The sequence below is a fragment of the Mercenaria mercenaria genome, chromosome 1 (genome assembly GCF_021730395.1).
Source record: "Mercenaria mercenaria strain notata chromosome 1, MADL_Memer_1, whole genome shotgun sequence".
Classification (NCBI taxonomy): Eukaryota; Metazoa; Mollusca; class Bivalvia; order Venerida; family Veneridae; genus Mercenaria; species Mercenaria mercenaria.
In genome coordinates this window covers 92,577,942-92,587,469 of record NC_069361.1, presented here as the reverse complement: position 1 = coordinate 92,587,469, position 9,528 = coordinate 92,577,942, and the positions used below count along the sequence as shown (strand labels likewise).

Sequence of the window (9,528 nt, the reverse complement as noted above, 5' to 3'; positions counted from 1 at the left end):
CAACTTTAAGGCTTTACACAATCTGTAAGGGATATGACAGAAGTGTATAAACTGGTCAGAAATCTAAGATCCAAAGACTCGCTGTCACTGGTTATGCCAAAAACTAAAACCATGTTGTATGGGAATCGCAGCTTTTCGTTCATTGCTCCAAAGCTTTGGAACTCCCTTCCCGTCAAGACTGACACTTTAGTTGCTTTCAAAAGCCTGCTTAAACCCACTTCTTTGAACAACATTTCGTTGGATGCAGTCCACTCAGTCACTGAAGATACAGCAATATAGAAGTAAAGAAAGATGCAAAGTACATTCATCTACATTATATCCAATTTTCAGCACAATATCCACACAAATAACAGTTATTCAATGATAGAAGATATTTCCTTTCAGTCATGTACAGTTTTTTTTTTTTTTTTTTTTTTGTTTTTTTTTTTTTTTTTGCAAAATTAGATATGTTTGTTCTAAAATTTTGCAACATGGTTGCAAGTGTCTATACGTGTATTGGACAAGGACAGCACTGAATGGTTTCGAGTTAATAAGTCGAAATTTCGTGTTACTATTATTTTTCCGTAATTTATCGATAATAAAAAGGAAGTGTAGAATACCTGGGGGCATTTGTATGGCAAATGTAGCAAGGTCCAGACACTGCAAAGCAATCATCCTCAAATATATAAAAACTTCAGATACTGAACAGCAAGATACTCGTATTTCTCCAAAACAAAGTTAACAATACCAAAGGACAAGATAGGACATATAAACGATACGGCCATAAAGCAAGTTAAAATTAAGGGCATGGTCTTTTGACAGTCATCGTTGTTTAAATAACTAGGAATTTCAGTGCATATCAAGTTCAGAACTATATATTCAACGCTTCCTTGAAGTTAAATTATTTAGTTTGCAGAACGTATAGTTCATGTTACATGAAATATGTTTTAAGAGAGCACATGGCCGCAACGGTCTAAATGAATTAAATTACATAATTCAATGTACCATTTTTTTTGAAAATGTGAATTATACGCACGGGGATGTAAGAAAGCTATACTGATTAGATACACGCATTTTCTATCGCAGAACCAACAGGGAGCATCATGCCGCTTCTATCAAGACTGTTAAAGTTTGTGTCTTTTGGACTTTTTATAACATTTTGTAAGTACTTTTTGTATCTTTTTACAGTTTTTAACTTTGAGTCGGATTTAACATTCTACATTTTAGACAACAAATTCAAATTTTAATTAAATTGCATATGTGGTCATGACACTTACACATTAGAAGTATTGAAAGGGTAAATGACTGATAATGTAAATAGAAGAATAATGACACACTTTTTTAGCTATTAGAAACTTGAAAATTCAGTACACTGTAATGGAGATTTCCGCGACAGAATTATTCACATTCTTTACCATTTTATTTTTGTTGTGAAAACCCAATATATCATTATTTTTTTATGTTTATAAAAGTCTTTTATATGAGTTGGTTAGCCGTGCAACATCTCTAACGTTTTAAAAGGAACTAACTATACAATATATCTACAGCGTCTAATTATTGGGAAACTTTTTACGGCAGCCATGTATTTCTGTTGTGATGGTTTAAAATACATAATCAGATCTTAAGAAACACGCAACTAGACAGAATATCGGAGTATGTCGGAAATATAAAGAGAGTTTATTTTTGTAATCACCTTTGAAAAAAAAAGAATATATGAAATATTTGCGATTACCATACATGTTTTATCGCATTGTTCTTTATTAGATTTATGAAAGAATCTGACAAATTCTGTTCTACACTTCAGGTGTAGGATCTTGTCCTGATGGATACTGTCGACATTCTGGGTACTGTTATCTCGTGGTTGGTCTCAATGTCACATGGATTGATGCTAGGGTTCGTGGCCTATTTAATTCTTTGTTGTTAAAACGTGTTTTTTAGCATTTTAATTCTTTTTTTTTTTTTTTTTTCGTTTTGTTTTGCTCTTATAAATCATATTGATTCATTGGTCTAGATTTGGCTGTTGGTTTATTGGTCCTTTTCAACTCAGCAGAACTTCAGATATCAGTTCTTTCTTGGACTCCATAGAAAACTGTCTAAGTAATAACCTCTACACCCGACCATTTATTTTAGGTGTTTTGTCTATCGAAATAATAATCTCAACGTTTGGCATTCCAATTCTTAACTTAATGTATCTCGTCTATCAAAGTAATAGCTTCTACATTTGGAATTCCAAACCTTGACTTTTTGTTTCTTGTCTGTCGAAGTAATAGCTTCTACAGTGGACATTCCAAACCTTGAATTAGGTATCTTGTCTATCAGAGTCATATTTTCTACATTGGGCATTCCGAACCTTGACATTAGGTGTCTTGCCTATCAAAGTCATAAGTTTGACAATCCGAAAATTGACATACGTGTCTTGTCTATCGAAGGAATCACCTCTACGTAAAACATGCCGAACATTGACTTCAGGTTTGCTTTTTTTTCTATCGGAGTAATAAACTCTACATCAGGCATCCCGAACAGTGACTCTAGGTATCTTGTCTATCGAAGTAATAGCCTCTACAATTTGAATTAAAAACCTTGACTTGTAATGTCTAACGAAATCATAACTTCAAAACAGGGCATTCTGAACCTTGAATTGGGTGTTTTGTTGTTTTGTCTGTTGAAGTCATAACTTACAAAATTAGATTGATCTAACTTTAAATGTTCAATCGAAGATTTTGGTCTAATATTCTAAATAAAAAAAAGAATACAATTTTAATATTTATACGCCCGAAGGGACGTATTATGTTATACCCCTGTGTCCATCCGTCCGTCCGTTAGCAGTTTCGTGTCCGCTCTGTTACTCTTGAACCCCTTTAAGGATTTCAAAGACTCTTTACATAAATGTTCACCACACCGAGACGACGTGCTCAGCGCATGTTTAGGATGTCTCGTTCAAGGTCAAGGTCACACTTAAGGGTCAAAGTTCATATGAGTTTGTTTCGTGTCCGCTCTGTAACTCTTAAACTGATTGAAGGATTTCAAGGAAACTTGGCACAAATGTTCATCACACCGAGACGACGTGCAGAGCGCATGTTTCGGATGATTCGCTTCAAGGTCAAGGTCACACTTAGAGGTCAAAGGTCATGTATGACTTTGCTTTGTATATATTTTTCTATATTGCAGTGTTCTTGTTTTAATTTAGCAGATTCCTTTTTTGTTCACCTACAATGAAAATAATTGAATTGCTTCCCTTTTATGTTACTATAAACAGCTTATTTTGAAACTTTTTTATTATTGGCCGTATGAAAAAACCGAGACCACTTTCCTTTGGTACATGGATGGTACCTCCAATTTTTAGGTGTATTTTAACAAACCTGTTCCTTGTAAGGATTTTTTTCTGGACTTAAATTTTTTGGGGGAATTTCTTCCCTTTGTTGTTCCTGTCCTTTGGGCTTCAACAGTCAAGTTCTTTAAATTTTGCTCCCATCCTCTGATGTAACCCTCCGGGCGTATATTTCTCCTCTTGGCGGAGCTCTTGTTTTGTTATTGACATGAAATAATTACGACATCTACATACGTATATGTCTTTATCGATTAAAGTTTCATCATAAACATGTATGCAACTCGGATATTACCTGAAATTACTTTCAAATAATTTGCAAGTTTCTCCTTTTTTCATCACTTAGTAAAGATAATTCAGTGTTGAAGGTCCGATTTTGCATTTGATAATTTGATGTTAATTTTTGCCAAAACGCATTTTTGTTGTTGACTTTTTAATTGTTGAAGGTTTTTGTGTTCGACATAACTGTGTCTTTTATGTGTCGAACAATGACTTAAGGTGTCTTGTCTTTCGAAGTAATAACCTCTACATTGAGCATTCCGAACATTAAATTTAGGTGTCTTGTCTTTCGGAGTAATAAACCACATCGGGCATACCGAACTTTGACTTTAGGATGTTGTCTTTCGAAGTGATAACCTCTACGTTGGGCACTCAGAACATTGACTTTAGGGATCTTGTCTGTCGAAGTAGTAACCTCTCTGTTGAGCATTCCGAACATTGACTTGATTTGTCTTGTCTATCGAAGTCATAGCCAACACGCAGAACATTTCGAACACTGACTTTAGGTATTTTGTCTATTGAAGAAATAACCTCTACTTTGAGCATAGGTGTCTTGTAATAACGTCTGTATTTTCAATTCCAAACCTTGACTTTGTGTTTCTTGTCTATAAAAGTCGTAACTTCTACATTGAGCATTCCGGGCCTTGAATTAGGTGTCTTGTCTATCGAATTCATTATTTATTTCTGCATTGTTGTGTTTAAATTTACTTTAAGATTTTGTGTTGTGACATGATAGCTTCTTGGGCTTTTTTCAGTTTCCTTTAACTTAAAGTCAGCATACAAAGTAATTTGTTGTTTTAATTAAAACGTTTTACTAGTTGTGTCAAAATGGGATCTATATTGCAGAGTTACTGCACTGTGTTAGGTGGACAACTGCTCTCACTGGAATCAGTAGCCACACAAAAAGCAGCAGAAGGAGCACTGCGCCGTTCTAAAGGTCAGTGATATATTTCTAATTATTTTAAATATTGTTTTCATATTAATCGTCTGTTGGCTATATATCACATCTAATAGATGTGCAGTGTCAGAATAGTTTAGTTCATCTGATGTAATACCATCAGTATTTTTATATTACCTTTAACCATACAAAAACCTTTTTGTGCTTTATGATAACATTATACTCTCTCTGAACTTTTGCCTTCTTACCTTTAATTTCTAGGACTAGTTTTCCCAGGGAAATTCTGGTTAGATATAAATGACTTGCTGAACCCAAAGGATTGGAAAAGAATGCGAGATCGCAGATCCATAGATTATGAAAACTGGCGTTTGGATTCTGTTTCAACCGAAAACGCAACCTCAGTTCAAAATTGTGTCTGCATGTCCGAAGAGCAAGATTATCGCTGGTCGCCTGTTGCGTGTAATGAAAAAATGAATTTTGTCTGCTATGCATCCGGGTAAGGCATGTAAGTAATAAAGTTGTTCAGATATATGCAATAGATATACAAGATATAAGAAGTAGGTGATAAAGTATTCAGAATCAGGATCAAAATGCAGAGTGACACGTTGTTCACGTGTCTGGTTAGGGATATATCAAACCCGTCTACAATATTTTCCGTTAGTTTTTGTTTTAGTTATATATATTTATATATATAGTGGGCCTGCTTTGCGATGCATGGCTACATGGCTGCGTTTGTGGTGCTCTGTGCTTCCGGGATATCTACTCTTACATTTTAGTTGTAAAATGTATCGCATAGCAGTAGAATTGACATGAAATCTTGATAGTTGTAAAATGTATCGCATAGCAGTAGAATTAACATGAAATCTTGATGGATAACTACCCATCTGGTAGCATAACTCTAATCATAAAATGTACTTATACTTCAGAAGGACAAAAGTTAGAAAGTATTCCGGATACCGGGGTTACTACTACGACTATGATTCTTCTGAAGAAGACAGTGATGATGAAGAGTGTTAAAAGCACGTTCATGTTTACATGGAGTATAACTGGTTTGGACAGATATTTTATGTTCTACAGTATATTTCATACCTTGATTTAGGCCCACTTCTTCTGTCATATGATTAATATAAAGAATACAAAGTATATAAAAGCAGTAGTGTTTTCGTATGTATTTGTTAATGTTTGCGGTATAATTCATATATTTACACGAAACGCTGCCGAAAGATGTTTTGCCGTTCAACGTGTAATTAGCACATTGAGTTTGTGCTTGGATAATTATCTCTAGCCAAATAGTTTCGTATTTTTAATGTAAAAGTAAATTAGAAGGAACAGATTGCAAGTAATAGGAATCGGCAAAAATTTCAGTCAACTGGAGTCTCCTAGAATGAATTAGACACTAAGATGACCACTATTATTCACTGCTGCACATTGCAAATGAAAATATTTACAGTAAGTTGGTTTCCTGTCCGCCTTGTTCCAATTGTTTGCACCAACGACAACATTGTGCAGGCTTAAAGTACAATATGTATAAAAGAAAACACCGATACTTGAACATAACTTCTTTATAAAATGAAAAATATGAAAGTACGAAATAAAGCAGTATGAATGTTCATTATCAATGACCTTAATATGACTACAAAACACTGTAGAGGTACATAACTTTGCACTATTCCGCAAACTGAATACCCCTACACATATTGACTAGTGGCAAAGTTTTAAAACAATGGTATCAGTTTTCCAATGTAGATGCAAATAATATACATATATATATATAAGTGGATCCTGTAAAAGTCGTGTCATATTACACCTAAACAGTAAGAATTCTTTTCTTTAATATGACACAGCTTTTTTCCCATCTCATGCCGCTGATGTCAAGGGATATCTTACCATTTCCGGCGAAAATACTTTGAAACATCATCGAATTGCCGAAATAATATCTACCAGCATATTAAAGCGTGTGTTTGCTTTAACTTAAAATATAAATTCAAGATTGTAAAACTTTCATTTGATAAATGAACTTTCTATTCATAGCAGGCTAATTGAAACATATGAATGATTACAACTACTAGTAAGTCTCATCAAAATATAAAACAAAATCAGGATTATAGGAAATGGAAACATACAAATCTTTAGTCAAAGCCTTTATTCCTACTATAAATAGGATATTCAAAAGGGTTTCCTTCTTGACAGGCAGTCTTCATTCATTGTCGGCATTCATCCGGAAATGAAATTTAGATATAAGTGGTCTCTAATCAGTTGTAATCTGTAAGGTAGGGTTGGCAAAAACGCTAAAACAGTAATAGCTGTTTTTGCAGAAGTTTCTGGCAAACAATCAGTTTAATAATTGTCTAGAAGTTAATAAATTTCTTGAACGTTCTAGTCACGTTTGATTTTAAATAAAGTAATTCCTTTAACGATAAAAAAATGCCAATACATATTTTATTAGTTTCAGAACAGAAAAAAAGAAACAGGTGTTCCAGTTTCTTATCATCCTGTCATCATATTATCTGGCAGTAAAAACGTTAAGGCTTTGCAAAATACTTTCTGGCTTTTGTTTGAAGACAATATGCAAATCGTTATTTAACATCTAAATGGTGATAACACAAGCCACATTGAGCATCAGCAGGTACAAAATTTGAATATTTGAAAAAATAATTACATGTAGCCACGAAGTTTTTTATGCCATAGCATTTTGACGAGTGTTAAGCTCTCTCTCTCTCTCTCTCTCTCTGCATGTTAAGGATGCGCTACGCTGGCTTTATAGGATCCAAGGTAAAATATAAAGGATTTAATTTTCGAATATTTTTGTGTTATTGAAAGACATTTTTTGTCGTTGTACACTCTGTGCAGTTTTGTTGTTAAAACATTTTCGAACAAATGTGGTACTGTTTCTCAATATATTTTAATAACAGTTCCTGAGATTGATCAGTCTTGTCACCACCTAAGGTAACTATATATGTATATTTAAAAAGATACATTTTGTTTCTAGTAAACATATACAAAGGTTCAACTATCGTATCTATTCCTCAGCCCTTTTACCGTTGGACGCTACACTTTCCTCTTTGAGTTTGTCTAATGAGACAGGTTGTTAACCCTAAGAAAGCCATTTTGGCTAATGTTCAGCCCCTATACCGTTGGACGCTATAGGGGCTTTATATTTGGTTTCGTCTATTGATGTAGGTTGTAGACTCTACAATAGGCAGTCCCCAATACCCACTTAGACTGTGCTGTTTGTCTTTTGTCGTGTTTCCTCGTACTTTAAAAAGTGATCTGCCTTCTGCAAAGTCACTGAGTTCACGCGTTTATTCTTCACAATGTTTTATTAATAATAATAATAATAATAACGATGATAACATATTTATCTATAAAAGGTAGCACATGAAGATAAAGATCAGTACAAAGTACAAATAATACATCTTAATTTTAAATGTGGCCTTCTGAACAACAACAACAACCAAATACAATTTACACTATCACATAACCTAATTCTTAGACAAATAGGCTTAGAAGAATACCCCTTAAAATAGATATTGCCTTTCAGTATCCATTTATACAATTTTCATTTAGGCAATCAATTAGTGAAATAATATATATATGCATGATTATATTATAATGGCATAGTTATAATTCAGCTGATGTAAACACAGAGATTCTTTAGGCAGTCAAACGTAAGATATACTTTTTATATTTCTTTTTAAAAGATGTAGGAGAACATGTGGAGCGAATTTCATTTGGTATTGAATTCCAAACATTTGCACCATTGTAACAAAAGTTTTTTACCATAATTTGTACGATGTTTAGGTATAACTTTGTCATTATTAGCAGCAGATCTTAGAGTTTCATTGCTGGAAAAGGTTAAAATTTCAGAGAAATATGAAGGTGCTAAATTGTTGCAAACTTTGTAAATAAGACAGTCCGTGGGGAAGTTACATCTTTCATTAAATGGCATCCTCCTAAGTTCTTTTGTCATATCTTTTGTTCTTGTTTTGGAATGTTTTATTCAAAATTATTCTTGCAGCTCTACCTTGAATTTTCATTATTTTCTTTAAAGCTTTAAAGAACTCTTATTTCCTTGACACCATATAGTACAACAATAATCAAATATTGACATTATTTATGCATAAAAGAATAACTTTTTCATTTCATCTGTCAAATAGTACGATATACGTCTCAACAATGCTATTTTTTAGTTAAGTTTAGTGCAAACTGTTTCAGTTTCAGCATTCCACGACACTGTGTTATCTATATAAACACCTAATAATTTTTGCACCTTGACATTTTCTATTACTTGCTTGGAAATACTTAAAAATAGTTCTTTACAATTGTTACTTTTTTGTTTAGTACACAAAACTATATTTTATATAATTTATATTTTCATGAGCATTTTTGTTCTTCACATACCTTGCTATTCGTTACCATACCGTTTGATAAGGATTAACTTGTTAGGTATAACTTTTATTTACACATTCTTGTAACTTTGTAATATTATTGGAATTGAGAATGGGGTTTTGTGAAGAAGTAAACGGTTTAAACTTCAACAATCTGGCCTTCCCGGGCTGTGTCTAACTGTTGTCCCTGCTTTCGATGTCTGTACGATTTACTCTGTGTATATAGTGTTTCATTTTGAGAAATCTTAATTCTTTGAACGTTGCTATGCCTTTCGGATTTTTTTTACAGACCAAAAATCAAAATATGAAAAGGGCGAAATTTTGTTATGAATGGTTAGAAAAAATAGTAAGTCGTATACAGATCAAAGCACATAACAGAAATACATTCAAATGTTTGATACGCTATCAATTGTAAGACTTGTGTTGCATTATAAGGAAGATCACTGTGATACTTATTAGGCTAAACATTCTAGATTGTGCTGCAATAACTAAATAAGCTTGAAATTCATTAGAGGCCAAATGAATGCTTTCTTTTTATCCCTGAATGAGTACGACAGTTTCTACGTCAGTTTACAAATGATAGTATTTTTGCATTTCGCTTTCATCTCTGAATACTTAGATGAAGGTAACAAGCCGATTCAGTCTTTGTAGAGATAACG

General features: G+C 33.3%; 1 protein-coding gene across 2 annotated transcripts; it reads left to right on the top strand.

Annotated features, from left to right (window-relative positions):
• Positions 1–981: 981 nt before the first annotated feature.
• Positions 982–5,634, top strand: LOC123530285 (snaclec 3-like). 2 transcript variants are annotated; one of them, XM_045311058.2, is made up of 5 exons: positions 982–1,140; positions 1,784–1,872; positions 4,430–4,520; positions 4,743–4,977; positions 5,408–5,634. In XM_045311058.2, the coding sequence occupies exons 1-5, from the start codon at positions 1,083–1,085 to the stop codon at positions 5,496–5,498; spliced, it is 564 nt and encodes a 187-aa protein (XP_045166993.1). In that variant the 5' UTR covers positions 982–1,082; the 3' UTR covers positions 5,499–5,634. The 2 variants fall into 2 exon arrangements, with proteins under 2 accessions (XP_045166993.1, XP_045166998.1); XM_045311063.2 differs by having other exon boundaries at positions 4,743–4,986.
• The last annotated feature ends 3,894 nt before the right edge of the window (positions 5,635–9,528 follow it).